We start from the raw sequence: 19,893 nt of genomic DNA, 5'->3' as shown, positions 1-19,893 counted from the left end.
AACGACACCGTGTGCTGGAAAGGACTCATTGTCAATTACCAAAGCCCCAAGCCCGACCAGTTTTCTGAATTACAAAAAGAGTTAGGCAAAACGACACCCGTGCGTGCCTGGAAAAAGATAAAAAAACCTAATTACGTTGCCGGGAATCGAACCCGGGTCTCCTGGGTGAAAGCCAGACATCCTAACCGCTGGACGACAACGGAATGTGAGCCGGTGGCACCAAATTAGTTTTAAATTACTTATAAGTATTTTATTTTAAGATAAAGTCAATCTTTCAATAGGTGAATCATTTAATCATGGAATTAGGTTTCTTCAAATAGATGGGTTTTGTCGCGAGTTTTAATCAGCAACCCATGACATTTGCATAAGGACCAACTTGGTAATCTTCTTGCCATGGTGGGTCAGCTAGACTATCAGAACTTGCCTGTGAAGAAAATTTATAACATATCATTTTATTAAAATCCTTATCCCACAAGCTTTTTTACAGCTTGTATCTGATACTAAGAAATTTTCTTTTCTTACAGTATATTTCACTATTTCATGTGATAATCAACCTTGTTTTTAATCTATTATCCCGATGTCGTGACGTGATTTATGTCAACATTTTGTTTCTAAAAGGAGTGATATGTATAGATTCTGGTCCTTCACAGAAGTTTTTAGCAATTTTAGAAGGAAAAAAAAATCAGTTCAAGGTGGTAATAATTTTCTTACCTCTAGATATCTGCTTAACAACGTGGTAGTACTGGCATTAAAGCCCTAGACAAGTTCATCTTTTGTTTTGTGATGCATGAAGCTGCTTTCGGACTTGAGAAGCTAGTGACTGCATTTTTAGATATTAAACAGATATTTTAGATTAAGATGGAGAATAATCATACGGAAACATTCAGCAAAAATTTGCATCTTGGAAGTTAGAATCGTATGATTGTACGTAAAGAACATGACGGAATGTTCTCCGTGGGCACATACCTTCCCCAACTCAACTCCCCAAATAGAACCTTCCATGGCAGTTCTATGTTCATAGCTCGCCAACAGTTGGGGCAGCCAAGAAATTGTTGTGTTAGACCATACATGTGAAACACATTTTAGCATCAAGTGCTTGTACTTGAAGAGTAAAGCCAGAAGGCATACCGTAGTAGTGACTAACGCTAAATGAATAATAATGAATCCCTCAACGGTTATACCCGGCCGCTATATGCAAAATGCTTCATTAAATCAAATTTAAAGCAAAGAAGCTGCTCACCTGCCCAATATCATACGCACTAAGAGATCGTAGCAAAAGACTTGGAGAAGGCCGATTTCCAGCGAATGTCTAAGGAAGATAATAACAGCTAGGCCATTAATCCTATCATGAACTAGAGCTTGGTACAAAAGCTGAAAGTCACCTTATGCAGATAAGATGCGGTGGAACATTGATCTCCTTCAGCAACTGCTCTGCTGTCTTCAGTAAATCAATGTTTTTAAGGATGACTTAGGCAACAATTCATGAAAACCTTGTTGGGTATGGGTCCCACTATGTGGGAAACCCATAGTTTCTGCCATAATGTTTTGTCAAAAGCCATTATGGGGTTTTTAACGGGTATTGGGCAGAAAATTTGGTAGAGAGCAAAAAAAAAAAAAATCTCAAATTAAAACAGAGAGAAAGAGAGAAGAAAATTTCAGTTTTTCAAGTTTGGTGCAGCAGTGATCAACTCTTCGATCGAAGGTTCATCCGTGGTTCGATTGAGCTGATTTTTGGACAGCAGCTAGGCGATAAGGTGTTCTTGACTTTGTACGGTCGGATTTTTCATCCGAGTCTTGTAGCGTCGGAAATACCCATTTTCAGCAGCTACGTTTTTGGTGATGTTCTCTCATTTTTCTCTCTTTTGCTAAAGATTACATGTTGTTAGCCTTGTCGGAGTTGAATGCTTGTTGTAGGCTTGATATTGTGATCTTGTAGTTGAACATTTGATGATAGTGGAGCTCTTTATCGGACTCTAAAGTCCCGTGGTTTTTTACCCTTGATTTAAAGGGGTTTTCCACGTAAAAATATCGGTGTCTCTATTTATTTTTTGTTGTGGTTGCATTAGTTGATTTGTGGTTGATTAAGGTTGCTAGAGAACATATCTTGTGCTATTGTGCTTGCCATAATTTTTGACAGGAGTTATAAGGAGAGAAAGAACACCGGTTGTGCTTTCGGTTTGTTTCGGTTGTTCGGTTTCTTCCCAACAAACTGGTACCAGAGCTTGGTTATTGTGTCAGATAATTATGGAAATTAATACGAGCAAGATGATTATGTTGAATGGCACAAATTATCAACTTTGGCGGAATAAAATGAAGGACTTGTTGTTTGTGAAGGCTTTGCATCTTCCGGTCTTTACTACTCAAAAACCCGATTCGAAAAGTGATGAAGAATGGGAATTTGAGCATCAACAAGTGTGTGGCTTTATTCGGCAATTTGTTGAAGAAAATGTTTACAATCACATTGATCAGGAGACACATGCTCGAACATTGTGGGAGAAGCTTGAAAGCTTGTATGCTTCGAGGTCGGGCAATAACAAGTTATTTTGCTGAAGAAAATGATGGCGCTGAAATATAAAGAAGGAATGTCTATAGCTGACCATGTTAGTGAATTTCAGAGTATGATGAATCAGTTGCTTGGTATGGGTGTCAAATTTGATGACGAGATTTTAGGACTTTGGTTGCTTGCTACTCTACCAGACTCTTGGGAGACCTTTCGAGTCTCACTCATTAATTCTGCCCCATAGGGTATTATTACTTTGGATTTGGCTAAGAGTGGTGTGTTGAATGAAGAGGTTAGAAGAAGATCTCAGGGTTCTACATCACAGTCCGAGGTGTTGGTTATCGAGAACAGGGGGAGAAACAGAGACAAAGATGGAAAGGGTAGAGATAAAAGCCGAAGCAAGTCAAGATCGAGATACAAGAATCTTGAGTGTCATCATTGTGGTAAGAAAGGCCATATCAAGAAATATTGCTTCAAGTGGAAGAAAGAGAACAAAAGTGGTGGTGATAAACACGACCGGAATGACGATGAAAAATTCGAGCGTGTTGCTACTGTTACTCGTGAAGATTTGTTAGTTATTTGTGATCAGAATTTGGTCAACCTAGCATGCGACGAGACTAGTTGGGTGATTGATATTGGTGCATCACTTCATGTCACGTCGAGGAAGGAATTCTTCACATCTTATACTCCTGGTGATTTTGGGGTATTGAAGATGGGTAATGATGGTTTGGTTTCGGTTATTGGTATGGGAGATGTTAGCTTGGTAAGTAACAATGGAACAAAGTTAACTCTCAAGGATGTCAGACATGCACCGGATGTCCGTTTGAATTTGATTTCTGCAGGAAAACTTGATGATGAGGGATTCTGTAACACCTTCAGTGAAGGGCAGTGGAAGCTGACTAAAGGCTCCTTGGTTGTGGCTCGAGGAAAGAAGAGCTCAAATTTGTACTTGATGCAAGCTTTGACTTCTCGAGAGACGGTGAATGTGACACTGAATGACAACTCAACTGAGTTGTGGCATAAACGACTCAGTCACATGAGTGAGAAGGGGCTTAGTTGTTTAGCGAAGAAGAATCAACTTTCGGGTTTAAAGAATGCTACACTGAAGAATTGTGCTCATTGTCTAGCAGGAAAGCAGAAAAGAGTTTCATTTAGAAGCCATCCTCCTCATAGGAAATCAGAGTTGCTAGAGTTGGTCCATTCAGATGTTTGTGGTCCGATAAAAGTAAGATCACATGGTGGTGCACTTTACTTTGTGACTTTCATTGATGATTGTTCAAGAAAGCTATGGGTTTACACTTTGAAGTCTAAAAATCAAGTCTTTGAGGTGTTTAAACAGTTTCAAGCATCAGTTGAAAGGGAAACTGGGAAGAAGTTGAAGTGCATTCGTACTGATAATGGTGGCGAGTACACAGGGTCGTTTCATGAGTATTGTCTGCGACAGGGAATCAGACATCAGAGAACACCACCAAAGACTCCACAGTTAAATGGGTTAGCTGAAAGAATGAACCGAACATTGATTGAGAGAGTCAGATGTTTGTTGTCAGATGCAAAGTTACCAAGATCGTTTTGGGCTGAAGCTTTGAATACAGTGACACATGTGATAAATCTGTCTCCTAGTGTTCCTTTGAAAGGTGATGTGCCAGATAGAGTTTGGTTTGGTAAAGACGTGTCATATGATCACCTACGTGTGTTCGGTTGTAAAGCATTTGTTCATGTTCCAAAGGATGAAAGATCCAAGTTGGATGCCAAGGCTCGACAATGCATTTTTATTGGTTATGGTCTAGATGGTGAGTTTGGTTATAGACTCTATGATCCAGTTCAGAAGAAACTCGTGAGAAGCAGAGATGTTGTCTTCATTGAGGATCAGACCATTGATGACATTGATAAGACGGAGAAAGTGGATTCACAAGGTAGTGGTGACTTGATCGATGTGAATCCGGTTCCCCTAGACTCTTCACCAGATCCTATCCAGGATGATGTGCATGGTGATGTTAGTGGTGACCATCAGACTATAGGTGACTTTGATACTCCCATGGATGATGTTGTGAATGATCAACAACAAGCACCTATAGCTCCACCAGCAGTTCCACTTTGAAGGTCTTCCAGAGATCGACGATCTTCTGTCAGGTATTCTCCTGATGAATATGTTCTTTTGACTGACGGGGGAGAACCTGAATGTTATGAAGAGGCTATGGAGAGTGAATGCAAAGATCAGTGGGTTGAAGCGATGAAAGGCGAACTTCAATCATTGCATGAGAACCATACTTTTGAATTGGTGAAACTGCCTAAGGGCAAAAGAGCTTTGAAGAATCGGTGGGTTTACAGGTTGAAGCAAGAAGAGAAGTCTTCATCTCCACGATACAAAGCTAGATTGGTCGTCAAGGGTTATACTCAGAAAAAGGGGGTTGATTTTGAAGAAATATTTTCTCCGGTTGTGAAGATGTCCTCTATCAGAACTATACTGAGTTTGGCAGCTTGTTATGACCTAGAGGTTGAACAAATGGATGTGAAAACTGCTTTTCTTCATGGTGACTTGGAAGAAGAGCTTTACATGGAGCAGCCAGAGGGTTTTGTTGCACAAGGGAAAGAGGACTATGTGTGCAGATTGAAGAAGAGCTTGTATGGTTTGAAGCAAGCTCCAAGGCAATGGTACAAGAAGTTTGAGTCTGTTATGGGGGAGCAAGGCTACAAGAAGACTACTTCTGATCATTGTGTGTTTGTTAAGAGATTCTCTGGTGATGATTTTATTATTCTTTTGCTCTATGTTGATGATATGCTTATTGTTGGTCAGAATGCTTCTAGAATTGAGAAGTTGAAACAAGAGTTGAGTAAATCCTTTGCAATGAAGGATTTGGGGCTAGCAAAGCAAATTCTTGGCATAAGACTGACACGTGATAGAAAGGCCAAGAAATTATGGTTATCACAAGAGAGGTACATTGAGAAAGTACTTCAAAGGTTTAGTATGGACAAAGCTAAAGCGGTGAATACTCCATTTGCTATGCACTTTAGATTGAGTGTTAAGCATAGTCCTTCCACAGAAAAGGAGAAGGAAGAGATGCAGAAAATTCCTTACTCTTCAGCCGTGGGTAGTTTGATGTACGCAATGGTTTGCACGAGACCAGACTTGGCTTATGCCGTTGGTACAGTTAGTCGGTTTCTTTCTAATCCAGGCAGAGAGCATTGGAATGCAGTGAAGTGGATTATGAGATATCTTCGTGGCACTTCCAACATGAAACTTTGTTTCGGCAATGAGAAACCTGTTCTTGTTGGGTATACAGATTCAGACATGGCCGGAGACATTGACTCGAGGAGATCTACTTCAGGTTACTTAATCACTTATGCAGGGGGAGCTGTGGCATGGCAATCGAGACTGCAAAAGTGTGTTGCATTGTCCACCACCGAATCAGAGTTCATTGCAGCAACCGAAGCGTGTAAGGAGATGCTTTGGATGAAGAAGTTTGTGCATGAGCTTGGTTTTACTCAGGAGAAGTATGTCCTGTACTGTGATAGCCAGAGTGCTATTCATCTTGGTAAGAACTCAACTTTTCATGCTAGATCTAAGCATATTGATGTGAGGTACCATTGGATACGAGATGTTCTTGAAGCTAAGCTGTTAGAGCTTGAGAAGATACACACTAATGATAATGGTGCTGATATGTTGACGAAGGCCTTACCAAGAGGAAAGTTTGAAGCATGTTGTTTGACCTCCGGCATGGAGGCATTCCCCACATAGTTGGAGGGGGAGATTTGTTGGGTATGGGTCCCACTATGTGGGAAACCCATAGTTTCTGCCATAATGTTTTGTCAAAAGCCATTATGGGGTTTTTAACGGGTATTGGGCAGAAAATTTAGTAGAGAGCAAAAAAAAAAATCTCAAATTAAAACAGAGAGAAAGAGAGAAGAAAATTTCAGTTTTTCAAGTTTGGTGCAGCAGTGATCAACTCTTCGATCGAAGGTTCATCCGTGGTTCGATTGAGCTGATTTTTGGACAGCAGCTAGGCGATAAGGTGTTCTTGACTTTGTACGGTCGGATTTTTCATCCGAGTCTTGTAGCGTCGGAAATACCCATTTTCAGCAGCTACGTTTTTGGTGATGTTCTCTCATTTTTCTCTTTTTTGCTAAAGATTACATGTTGTTAGCCTTGTCGGAGTTGAATGCTTGTTGTAGGCTTGATATTGTGATCTTGTAGTTGAACATTTGATGATAATGGAGCTCTTTATCGGACTCTAAAGTCCCGTGGTTTTTTACCCTTGATTTAAAGGGGTTTTCCACGTAAAAATATCGGTGTCTCTATTTATTTTTTGTTGTGGTTGCATTAGTTGATTTGTGGTTGATTAAGGTTGCTAGAGAACATATCTTGTGCTATTGTGCTTGCCATAATTTTTGACAGGAGTTATAAGGAGAGAAAGAACACCGGTTGTGCTTTCGGTTTGTTTCGGTTGTTCGGTTTCTTCCCAACAAACTGGTATCAGAGCTTGGTTATTGTGTCAGATAATTATGGAAATTAATACGAGCAAGATGATTATGTTGAATGGCACAAATTATCAACTTTGGCGGAATAAAATGAAGGACTTGTTGTTTGTGAAGGCTTTGCATCTTCCGGTCTTTACTACTCAAAAACCCGATTCGAAAAGTGATGAAGAATGGGAATTTGAGCATCAACAAGTGTGTGGCTTTATTCGGCAATTTGTTGAAGAAAATGTTTACAATCACATTGATCAGGAGACACATGCTCGAACATTGTGGGAGAAGCTTGAAAGCTTGTATGCTTCGAGGTCGGGCAATAACAAGTTATTTTTGCTGAAGAAAATGATGGCGCTGAAATATAAAGAAGGAATGTCTATAGCTGACCATGTTAGTGAATTTCAGAGTATGATGAATCAGTTGCTTGGTATGGGTGTCAAATTTGATGACGAGATTTTAGGACTTTGGTTGCTTGCTACTCTACCAGACTCTTGGGAGACCTTTCGAGTCTCACTCATTAATTCTGCCCCACAGGGTATTATTACTTTGGATTTGGCTAAGAGTGGTGTGTTGAATGAAGAGGTTAGAAGAAGATCTCAGGGTTCTACATCACAGTCCGAGGTGTTGGTTATCGAGAACAGGGGGAGAAACAGAGACAAAGATGGAAAGGGTAGAGATAAAAGCCGAAGCAAGTCAAGATCGAGATACAAGAATCTTGAGTGTCATCATTGTGGTAAGAAAGGCCATATCAAGAAATATTGCTTCAAGTGGAAGAAAGAGAACAAAAGTGGTGGTGATAAACACGACCGGAATGACGATGAAAAATTCGAGCGTGTTGCTACTGTTACTCGTGAAGATTTGTTAGTTATTTGTGATCAGAATTTGGTCAACCTAGCATGCGACGAGACTAGTTGGGTGATTGATACTGGTGCATCACTTCATGTCACGTCGAGGAAGGAATTCTTCACATCTTATACTCCTGGTGATTTTGGGGTATTGAAGATGGGTAATGATGGTTTGGTTTCGGTTATTGGTATGGGAGATGTTAGCTTGGTAAGTAACAATGGAACAAAGTTAACTCTCAAGGATGTCAGACATGCACCGGATGTCCGTTTGAATTTGATTTCTGCAGGAAAACTTGATGATGAGGGATTCTGTAACACCTTCAGTGAAGGGCAGTGGAAGCTGACTAAAGGCTCCTTGGTTGTGGCTCGAGGAAAGAAGAGCTCAAATTTGTACTTGATGCAAGCTTTGACTTCTCGAGAGACGGTGAATGTGACACTGAATGACAACTCAACTGAGTTGTGGCATAAACGACTCAGTCACATGAGTGAGAAGGGGCTTAGTTGTTTAGCGAAGAAGAATCAACTTTCGGGTTTAAAGAATGCTACACTGAAGAATTGTCTCTATTTATTTTTTGTTGTGGTTGCATTAGTTGATTTGTGGTTGATTAAGGTTGCTAGAGAACATATCTTGTGCTATTGTGCTTGCCATAATTTTTGACAGGAGTTATAAGGAGAGAAAGAACACCGGTTGTGCTTTCGCTTTGTTTCGGTTGTTCGGTTTCTTCCCAACAAACCTGGTGACATAATAATGGGTACTTCATCTGCCAACATAATGATGATGATGATGACAATATTGAGTTAAAGATGCAATACAAACAACGAAATATATGATCTTCGGGTTAGTAATCAGTACAGAAACAGACCGGATTATACGTTTACAAGACCAATGAAATCACATGGAATTACATGTCCTTGATAATACCAAAAGATGAACAACATCCCAACCCCAAACTTTACCTTTTCAGCACGATAAATTGAGAGTACCGAAAACTGAATCTATTTACAAGAGATTATGCAATAACAGAAACTATTCTTAATATATATGGAATATGTTATATATATCAATGTTTTATTTTAGGTGTTTAAAATTTTAGGTTAATAATTTATTAATATTATATTTATTTTTAATTTTTATATTAGATAATTACTCATTGTTAATGGCTCGATAATTTAAGCTGAGATAAAATTAGTTCGAGGTTCTATTATTGTTGGATTTATTTATTTTTTAGTTGGTTTTATTTTAGTATGGATACTGCTACTAAATTGCTTTTTTACCCTTTTTCTTTGTCGTGGCTTGATGGATTTGATAGTCTATTTTAACCAATTGTCACATTCAATAATTAGCTGAGAAAAAAAAAGAGAAAAGAAATTGCATCGAAAAAGCACATTAAAAAAGTTTAAAAGTCATTAAAAAGCTTTTAAAAATTATTTATTTTTCTATCGGTTTCAAAGCACTTAGAAAAAATTACAAAATATTTAAGTATTTTAGAAAATTTTGATGCAGTAAATTATAAATAAATTGTAACAATGAACTAAAACTCAAATAGGAAGGGTTTTAAATATACTTAACTAAATAATAAAAAGGTAATTTAAATACTTTTGATAATTGTAATGTCTAAATAGATTAATAAAAATAATTAATATATAATAATTTTATAATATAATTTATAATAAAATTAAATGTACATGTTTCAAAGCGGAATTTATGATTATATCTCCATCTATTTAATATTTAATTAATATATTCACGCCAAAATTATTTTTAAAAATAAATCAAGTCGAAATCAAAATAAAAATAATTTTTTAAAAATAAATTTAATTTTTTTAATTATAAAATACTCAAGTTTTAAACATAAGTTTTGTATAGAGTAAGTTATTATATTTTTATAGAAATTATTATCTAATTATATGAAATTTGATAATTCAAAAGGTTAGATTTCAAGTTTCTGAAAATGTCATGAAAATATGCAAATTGAAGCTATAGTTACATAGACGTTATATATATATATTTGACATTTTTATCTAAAATAAGTATAATATGATTGATAATAATATATAAGTAAGTTACCCAAAAAGTAATTCTATCTTCCAAAAAAATAAAATAAATACTTAAAATATAATCCTCATCCAATAGAAGCAAAAGCAATAAATATATTAAAAAACCTAAATTCATTGCTTTTTATATTAAACTATTTAGCATATAAATAAATAAATTACTATAATGAGAGATTTTTCTTAAAAAATATATAAATATACATTAAATAGATAAGACTAATTGAAGAACATACTCTTATGTCGATATATCAATATTTTATATTTAAATTTAAAAAAATAAAAAATCTAAATGTCACATCCCGATATAAAACCACATATGTGAATTCACTATTAATCATATAAAGAAAAAGGTAAGAAACTATAAGTTTATTGAGAAGTTAAATTTTTTAAACTTCATACTCGTAGTAACCTTTAAAATGATATAAAAGAGTTAAATAGAAATCTAAAGAGTAAATTTTTTTTTATTTTGAAGTAAATAAAATAAAAGTATGATATATATATATGAGTGAAGGAACAATTTGATATAAGCTAGCATGCTATATGTTGAGGCTTTTAAAATTTTAAACAAATCATAAAATATTGAAAAACAATCATGGTAGAAGTATAATTCATATTAAACTAAGATTGACAATAAACCTTCGAGTGAACATTTTTTGTGGTGAAAATCTCATAAAAAAATTGTCAAAATTTTAAGCATCGATTTGTCTTTCCTTTTTTTTTTTTTTAGGAAACCATAGTTCTCATAGATGATAAGGAATGAATTTCGATATTTATATAAAGACAAAGTTGAAAATGGAAGAAAAATAAAATTATCATTAAAAAACTGTTATGTTTATATAAAATTAATTTTTTATAACTTATACGAAATTAAAAGTTAAAAAAATAACTTCCAAACAATAAAAAAATAAAGCATAATATTAAATTAAAATGTAACATATAAATGGATTGTAATCTCTATGAAGTTTAAAGTCATAAGATATTCTTGATTTTTCCCCTTCATTTATACAAAATTAATTAGAAAATAACTTAATTATATACAAATATATTTATTTATAAATAAATAAATTAAAATTAAAATTTATAAATAAACTTTTTTTTTGCTTGCCTAGATTACATATATAAAAATAACTACAAAGAAAAACAATTATATATTTATTTATAAATTAATTAATAAATAAAAATAATTAAAATATAATGATAAAATTTTTATTTTTATTTACTAAATAAATTTATCACAAAATTTCTAAATAATCCGTATTAGGTCCTAATATTTAAAATACCTTGTGGTTTGCTTCTCTTTTTTTTTCTTTAAAAGAAATGGTGGGTTTGACTAAGCTTGTTCAGTTGTTCCAAATACTTCCAACATTTTAATTTCACTTAACGATGTACGTAGTTGAAGTAGTGACAATATACTCTTCAAGAACGCAATTTATCACGATTATTTACTCTTCTGCAATTACATTTTCTTTTTCGAAGATTTTAATGACAACGTTAAAAGTTACCATTGCTTGCTCCAGTTTCTGAGAAAACCGACGGTTGAATTACTTAAAAGTCATCTTCAATGTGCCTTTATAAAAAGACAGCACTTCCTATTTTGAAGTAGGACAATAATTTGCCTCAATTCTTAAATCCTTTGCAAATACATGCATACATACATCCATATATATATAATGCAACAAGACATGAGCTCCTAATTTCTAAATTAAAAAAGGTAAGCATTTCTTTCATCTTTTTCGCACTTGAAGAAGTGCCAATCACTCAATACCATTACTGAAAGTTGATGAAAATAAAGAACAACAAAAGTTGCCCCCCACTGCCCTTCATTCATCTGCCCGACTTACTACTCTCCTTTTTCATGTACTCCCACCAGGGAAAGTGCAACCATTATAGCCTGTAAAGTGCCAAATATTCATATAAAATGAGATTAACAATTGTATTCATACAGTAAAAAGCAGAGGTCCACTTTAAGAAATTTGTACTTGGGTTGCTAGAAGAAAGCATGGCTGCTTGTGAGAAATCACAGCTCGATGGATCCCGGCCAGAACTTTGATAATAGAGATTCATCGCATATGCTGCATGTGCTGATAGTGTATTTGGCTCGAAACAAGACCCTCCCGGTTGGATTGGACTACAATCTATGCCATGTGCACAAGCATAATCCAAACTTGCCTGCAATTCGGAATCTGTAACATCTTTCTTTGGAACACACCAAGATGCTTTCTTTGGCTCCGGCGATGGTGCCACTGCTGACGGCGTCGCTGGTGTCTTCTCTGTTGCGGGACTTGCCGGAGTCTTGGGGAGAAAAATAAACAAAGATAAGATTCACTGCCAATTATTAACTCTATGAAGATGAGAGCTGTTGAGTAATAGCCGTCGCGGTTTTCTCACCTGGGCCTGGCTGCTACTCTTTGAGAGGCCAACGTCATAAGTCATGGTGAGATCGGCGGATTGGTAAAGCCCGAAAGATCTTTCGGAAGTTGGTCCGGATTTCAAGTTCTCATCGTAGAGAGCAAATAAATATGTGTCGACCGATTTCCCCGGCATCAATGGAGTCCCCACCATTGACCGAAGGTGCGCAATCAAGTTTCCATTGTAAGCCTTGGCGTTCTCAATGCTTGCTCCTACTTCATCGCTGTCTCCTTTGTACGGCCAACCTGTCTCGGCAACCACGATTTCGACGTTCTTAAACCCCATGGCATCCAATGCTGCACGAACAGCGTCCACCTGTGTATAAGTAAAAAATCCATTAAATTAAACGAAAAGAATCATTTTAATTGGGAATTATAAAACATGTTCATATTACATGCATGGGAGTATGGGACTACCTGAGCGTCGAACATGTTCATGTAATTGATTTTCGTGTTGCCATCCAAACGCCCCGAATTGGGTTGGAACAAGCAGAACGCCAGCGTTTCAGGCCTTGGATCGCTCCGGTAAGCGAAGAAAGGGTACGGGTTAATGGCAAAAGGTGAAGCGGTAGCATTGTTAAATGCTAAGACTCCCTTCAACATGTCTCCATAAGCCGGGTCGAAGCTCCCAGAAGATGGCGGCTCAGACTGTTTCAACAGAGTCATTGAATGCACCGTCGAGACCTTCACCTTATCCCCCAACGAAGCCGCATCGAGGGCATTCTTGACATTTTGCATGGCGGGCAACAACTGAGATATCAAATTGTTATCACCCGACATGATGACCTCGTTGCCAACGTTAATCAGGATGATTTTACTGGCTGGATAATAAGCAACTACGTTTGTATCCACCCAGTTTTTGGCAAAATTCGGGTCGGAGGCCAAGGCAGGGATGTCACCGTTGGCCGTGCCGATGACGATGCCAATTCCGGTGTTGGCTAGCGCCTTGATCATTGCGGCGTCGGACCCGTACAGTCGGACCTTTTGGATTGAAGTGGATTGGAGAAGCTTTGCCGTGGCTGCCGGTGATGGTAGATTGTCAGCATGTTGTCCATAATTTACGCCAATAAATGATTGGGATTCTGCAAATAAAGGCGTATCCTGTTAAACTTCTCTCGGGAATACAAATTTCCCCTTACATGTAGTAAAGTGAACTGTTTCCACTGTTCAACGATGTCTTAGAAGCGAAAACAAAGGAATGAACTGGTTTTTTACATATACGATGTTCAAAGAAAAGTTTGCATAAACAAGATAAAAAAGTTATATTTTAAAATATTGAAAAAAAAAACAAAGGAAAAAAGAAGGTTAATCCTACATTTTACCTTACAATTAATCTCAGATACTTGGATTAAACCCTGGAAGAAAGGAATGAAGAAACTTACTTGCTTTATTTACTTCCAGTAACAGAGTCAGAAGGAGGAAAGTTACAGTAAAATGAAGCGCAGACATAACTGAAGGGATGATCTCTCAGTTTTGCACGTTACAAAGTCTGATATCATTCATTCGTGAAAGTATCGGAGCGATAAATAAACAAGCAACGGGAAGGGAAGAAGGGTATAATCGTAAAAGAGAACTTTCGGTGGGAAAAGGATTTGAGAAAGAAAAGGATAAAAACTTCGAAATTAGTATCACGTGTTTAAGGGCCCACGTGTAATTCTTTACAATCAAATGAGTTCTGAATTGGTAGACGTGGCGAACATCACGTAGGAAACATATCACGTATGAGTAAATTCATTGATTACAATTTTTGTTAAGTGCTAAATTTTAATATAATTTTATATTATAATTATATAATTTTAAATTTGTAACAAAATTTTGAAGGTGAAATCTATTTTTATATTACATATATTAGAATATTTTGGATTCCAATTATTTTAAAATATTTATACGAGGATGTTTTAGTTTTTAAAAAGAAACTAAAAATAATTATACATTTTTGAACGATGTATTTGATGAATTTTGAATATATAAGTAAAATATTATATTTATCACACGTTCTTGTTACTTATATTATATTTTAATATTTATATTTTATTGCATTCATTGATTGTATATTTATACTTTTATAGTTCTATATCATTATTTAAATAATTAATTAAGTTGGTGTTACGAGTTAATTAAGTATCAATTTAATTAGGAAAATTACTTTAATATCTTTTCATGTTTAAAATAAATTATATTATTTGAGGGTATTCTAATCTTATTCTTTAAAAACAATATATATATACATGATGAAATTTCAATCCACGTCGATTGCATTAATTAAATATTAGATAGGCTACTTAACCAAATCTGTTTTTATTGCTTTTAATAAATTTTAATATTTGTATTTTTTACATCCATCAATTGTATATTTATACTATTATTGAAGTCCTAACTGAGTAAGTGTCACGAGTCAACCACGCATCAACTTGATTAGAGAAATTTCTTTAATATCTTTTATATTTAAAATAAATTTTATTATTCAAAAATATTTTAATTTTTTATAAAAAAAATTCACATTATTAAATTCAAATGCAAATCAACTGAATTAGTAAATATTAAATTTATTAATCAACAAAAAATTTTATAGATATTTTCTATCTTATATATTTGTACGATAAGGAAATTACCCGTATATATATATATTTATATATAAGATTTTATTTAAAGCGATTAATTGGGGGTGAGTTTGGATAGATGATACATTTACTTGTGGTTAGTGTAAAAATAACAGTAATGGTGAGATTAAATATTGTAACGATATTGTAACGTGAGACAAAAAGTAAGCTAAATGAACCACACCGCATCTAATTATCCACCCAAACTCGCTCTAAGTGAAATTTTTAATTCAATTGGAGGTAGGTCCGTAGAAAATTAGACATCAATTAAAACTATTTAATTATCCCATAAAAATATTTATATGAAGATCATATAATTCGAAATTATTAAAATATTGTTCAACTTTAACTAACCCAAAGTTCATTTGGTTTTGGAGTTTGGACATTGATTTGTATTTGTGTCTCTTGTTCAATGGCCGAACCGAAAGTTGCTTTAGTTCGATAACTTCATGGTTCTCCATAAATGCCCTCCATCATTGTGACCAATAATGCCCAATGTTTAGATTTTAGGTTTTTTTACTCCATTAATACCAAAAAAAAGTTTTTTTATTCCATTAATAAAAAAAAAATTATCACGAATAGTATGGACATTAGACTTATTTTTTTTTATTGGTGGTGTCAACCTATACTGTAGCATTAGTATTATCTGACAAAATACGAGTAAAATACGGATTGGAGGGGTAAAGAAGACTTGCTAGGCGACAATTAAGTGGAGGGAGTATGTCAGGTGATACTTTTTTTTTGGATTATAATTTATTTGTTTAAAATTTTGTAATATTTATTATTTGTTCGATTTTGTAGTTTGTGAAGGTAAGGAGGCAACAACAAATTTTATTTGAAATGTACTTTTTTTTCTTCCAAGCCAATTGTTTTTTTTTTCTAATGGCGGTGCTACTCTTTTTCTCTATTCTATAAACTCATTTTTTTTCTCATTTACTCCATGTGCTTTCTCTCCAGTTTGCAAATAGTGGTGTCTGTCGTCACTGAAACTCTAACAGCCACATGTAATTCTCTTGAAAAGTGGATGACTCTTTATCGACTTCTTAATATATTTTTGTTTTGAGAATACTTTGGAATAATAAATAATTTCACGAGTCGGTTTGGACTTATGTTGTATTAAGTTTTATATATTTTTTTGTTCAATAAGTCTTCACTTTTAAAAGTTTTTGTCTGCTATTCCAGTACATTTTTTTTTAGTTTTGTTTACGCATATAGTCTTGTTTTTGCAAGTAATTTTGGGGATGATATGCCGTTTCTTCTCCAATTTAGTGGATGCTCGATTTTTTTATCAATTTTTGCTCGCTGCTTTGAATTATCTGAAGCTAATTTCCTTATTGTATTAAATGTTTGCAATTACTCCAAACATGTCGTGCATGAGTTGTAATAGAGTCAATTGTCAACGTGTCATAAATGTTTTATTGATATTGAGGCTGAAGTCATTGATGGACCTTGCCCCTCAACACCTACTACGGATGTTTGTTGTTTTTTTTCCTTGAATTATATGGCCCCATTGATAGAATGAATTAATGAATTTTATTTTCAAAATAATAATAAAATTTAGATTTTTATTTATTTATCTATATTTACAATTAAAAATAGAATACTTTATAAATTCTTAAAAATATTTAAATTTATTATAATTTTCAAAAATAAAATAAAAATGATTGTGGTAGGTATATATTATTTTAAAGATTACTTTATTATGTTTAAATGTAGGATTAAATATTTGCACTTACACATATATTAACCCCTCTATTTTTATATTATAATTAATTAATTCAAATCATTGATGCTTTTAACTACTCCAGTTAAAACGGTGTGATGGAAATTTTTCATCTATTACAATTTATCATGCCTAAATAGATGGAAGATTAAAATAAAAAATCATATCAATACTTACTGGCGTTGAATTAACTAAAAATGAAACATACTATTTAGATTCTAAATGTAAGCATACTGGAAGATTAAAAATGTAACACTCTTAACCTTTATCTGTTGTTGGAATCGGATTACGGAGCATTACCGAACTTTTCAAATCAATTTCGAACATTTACATAATCAATTAGCATTCATATCATGAATTAATCATATTGTCCCTCTATTGAGCCTTCGAGGCCCAATATACGTGATAGAAACAAATCCGGACAAAATCGGGTACTATAGAAATTTTTCGCGATATTTCAAAAATTTCCCTAGTTGCAGGGCACACACTCCCGTATGGCCAAGAGACATGCCCGTGTCTCTGCTCATGTGAAATTACCTGAGCATTCTGTTTTGAAATTCTAAGGTTGTAGGGGACACACGGCCAAATTACACACCCGTGTGTTAGCCGTTGTATCTCACACGGTCCAGTCACACGCCCGTGTGTCTCGCCATATGAACTCAAAATGAGCCTTAAGCATCAAGTTTACCATACCCTGCAATCTTTAACAACAAGCAACTCAAAAACCAATCGTTCAACCACTTCAAAACACAATCAAACACCTTTAAAACTTGTCAAAACAGACATTCTAAATGCCTAACCAATGTACCCTCTTAGGTACCTTACTCATGTTATAAAAATAGTCCAATAAATCACCATTTAAGCAAAATTCTAAATTCATATCAATTTCATTCATATTTACCTAAATCATGATCATTTTATACACTAACTTAAGCACATCATATCATAGCCTCAACACAGTACACATATATTCATGTATATAAGTAACCAATATCATCTTACAACATCATTTACAATCATTTTCCAAATGACAATCATAAGACATCCTAAGCACATGCCATTACCAAAAAGAAATATACACCACCACGTTTTGAGTTAGGGATTCCTTATGGATGCTAAATCGGCAATCTGACTTTAACCTAACCTGCGCATGGAAAACAAACCGTATGCTGAGTATAACTCAGTGGTATTTCTATAATCCGAATACTTTAAGTAAAATAATTTAACATGCACATTAAATCATACATTAATATTAGTCATTCAATTTATCAATTTATTCATAATACATTCAATTCTCATCATTTGCTATCTCAAATAACTTTTCACACTATGTCACACAATTGATATGTCTCATTTCCATTTCACATTTGGTATTATTAAATACCTTTCATAATATCATTTCTTTTAATTACCCCTATTAACACAACTCAGACTCGAACGCATACACGGATCCAACCAAAACACACCAGTTTGGCACCCAGTGCCTCATCAGATAATTCAAAGTAATAATTTGACACCTAGTGTCTCATCGATTAAACCAAAGTAAATTGGTACTCAGTACCTCATCGAATTAATCCGAAGTAATAGATTGACACCTAGTGTCTCATCGACTCGAAGTCGAAATATCCCTAAACTCTTCCAATCCTATGGCATGCCATCTATATTCAACTCAGCTTGATACAATTAATAGAGTTTCAATCTTTCAATTCAATTAAAATCAAAATCCACACCAATCATAAATTCACATAATCTCAATTCAATATCAAGATGATAACACTAACCTCATATACTTATCATAACATTTAATCAAATCACAACAAATAATAATTATTAGATTCAGATTATAGAAATACAAACCGAAATTTTCGAGCTACGGAATTGAAACAATTGAAATTCATCAATACAATACAATTTCACATTGAATATTTCAATTTATATTCAACTTTTGCCTAAATTCTAATTTAGTCCCTAAACCGAGACTAACTTGTTTTTTTTAAAACTAATTCCATATTTTCATTCAATTTCCATTTTAGACTAAATTTAACTCTTTAATTTCACTTAAATACCTATATTTTAAAATTTTCTCAATCTAGTCCCTATTATTCAAAACTTATAATTTATCTTACAATTTAATCCCTTTTTCATTTCTAACTTAAAATTCTATCAATTTAGTCCCAAATCCTTAAATTATTCAACATAAAAAACATCTAAAAATTCATTATTTTCTAAAATTTCAACATAGATTAAGTAGTATTTGATATTAAAATTCTAAAAACATAAAAATTACAAGAAAATAAACTAAATTAACTTACCAATTAAGCTTTAAAACTTAAAACCCTAATTTTCTACTTCTTTTTCTTTCTCTTTTTCTTTCTCCCTTTTCCCCCACTATTTCGTTCTACTCTCTGTTTTTTTCTATTCTTTTTCTTTTCTTTTATTTACTTTAATATAATAATATAATATAATATAATATTTTCTTAAATAATAATAAGTATATATAATTATTACAAGTATATGTATATAATTATTACACATTTCACGTCGAATACCAAACACTTGTCAATTTATGGTTTAATTCTTATTTAGCCCCTTCACTTTTTTCTAGTCTATAATTCAACTTTTTTCCTACATTCAATTTAGTCCTTACACCTAATTACTTTTAATTTAAATAAATTCACCTAATCAAAACTTAATTAACCACACCACTAACTTCATAAATAATTTTAATAAATATTTACGAATCCATTTTACGAAAACAGAGATCCAAAAGTACAGTTTCTGATACCTGTGACTATCGGGTCGTTACAAAAAATACACTTTAACGAACTCCATATAGTGGTTTGATGATCAAAGGAGTTTTTCGCCCCAAGTGTGGCTTGCGTTTAAGTTGCACTAGTCGCGTTTGTTGTTTGGGCTTTGCCCTATTATTATAATTAAAAAAAAGTAATTTAACAAGTATGAAAAAAAATTTTAGACTTGGGTTTGGTCTATGCATTTAAATGATTTGTTTTACTTTATTAAAAATAATAAAAAAAATAAAATCATTTTAATATTATTTAATTTGAAATAAATTAAATTGAATTAAACCCAATAAAAAACAAATCAAAATTATTAAACCAAATGAATCATCTACATGTAATATAAAAGCTACATGATTTAATTATATAACACAAGTTTTCTCTGATATATTTTTTTTCCTGGTAAATGGGGATTACAGTTCGGAAGACCGAAATTAAAGTGAATAAATTTGCTACCAAATTCTTACAAGTAAATCACGAATATAATATATGTATCT

The 19,893-nt window shown here is 33.8% G+C and overlaps 1 protein-coding gene and 1 non-coding gene across 3 annotated transcripts; both read right to left on the bottom strand.

Annotated features, from left to right (window-relative positions):
• Window positions 1–131: 131 nt before the first annotated feature.
• Window positions 132–203, bottom strand: TRNAE-UUC (transfer RNA glutamic acid (anticodon UUC)). The gene has a single exon. It is a non-coding gene; the product is annotated as a tRNA-Glu (tRNA).
• Window positions 204–11,478: 11,275 nt separating this feature from the next.
• LOC107960412 (glucan endo-1,3-beta-glucosidase 7) lies at window positions 11,479–13,899 on the bottom strand. Of its 2 annotated transcripts, XM_016896754.2 has the most exons (5): window positions 13,658–13,899; window positions 12,693–13,357; window positions 12,256–12,591; window positions 11,847–12,159; window positions 11,479–11,758 (listed from the first exon to the last, which is right to left on the bottom strand). In XM_016896754.2, exons 1-5 carry the CDS (start codon window positions 13,722–13,724, stop codon window positions 11,721–11,723), a joined length of 1,419 nt encoding a protein of 472 aa, XP_016752243.2. In that variant the 5' UTR covers window positions 13,725–13,899; the 3' UTR covers window positions 11,479–11,720. The 2 variants fall into 2 exon arrangements, with proteins under 2 accessions (XP_016752243.2, XP_040969781.1); XM_041113847.1 differs by having other exon boundaries at window positions 11,479–12,159; window positions 13,658–13,884.
• Between the last annotated feature and the right edge of the window lie 5,994 nt (window positions 13,900–19,893).

The sequence above is a fragment of the Gossypium hirsutum genome, chromosome A05 (genome assembly GCF_007990345.1).
Source record: "Gossypium hirsutum isolate 1008001.06 chromosome A05, Gossypium_hirsutum_v2.1, whole genome shotgun sequence".
NCBI classification, from domain to species: Eukaryota; Viridiplantae; Streptophyta; class Magnoliopsida; order Malvales; family Malvaceae; genus Gossypium; species Gossypium hirsutum.
This window is presented reverse-complemented; position numbering and strand designations above follow the sequence as displayed.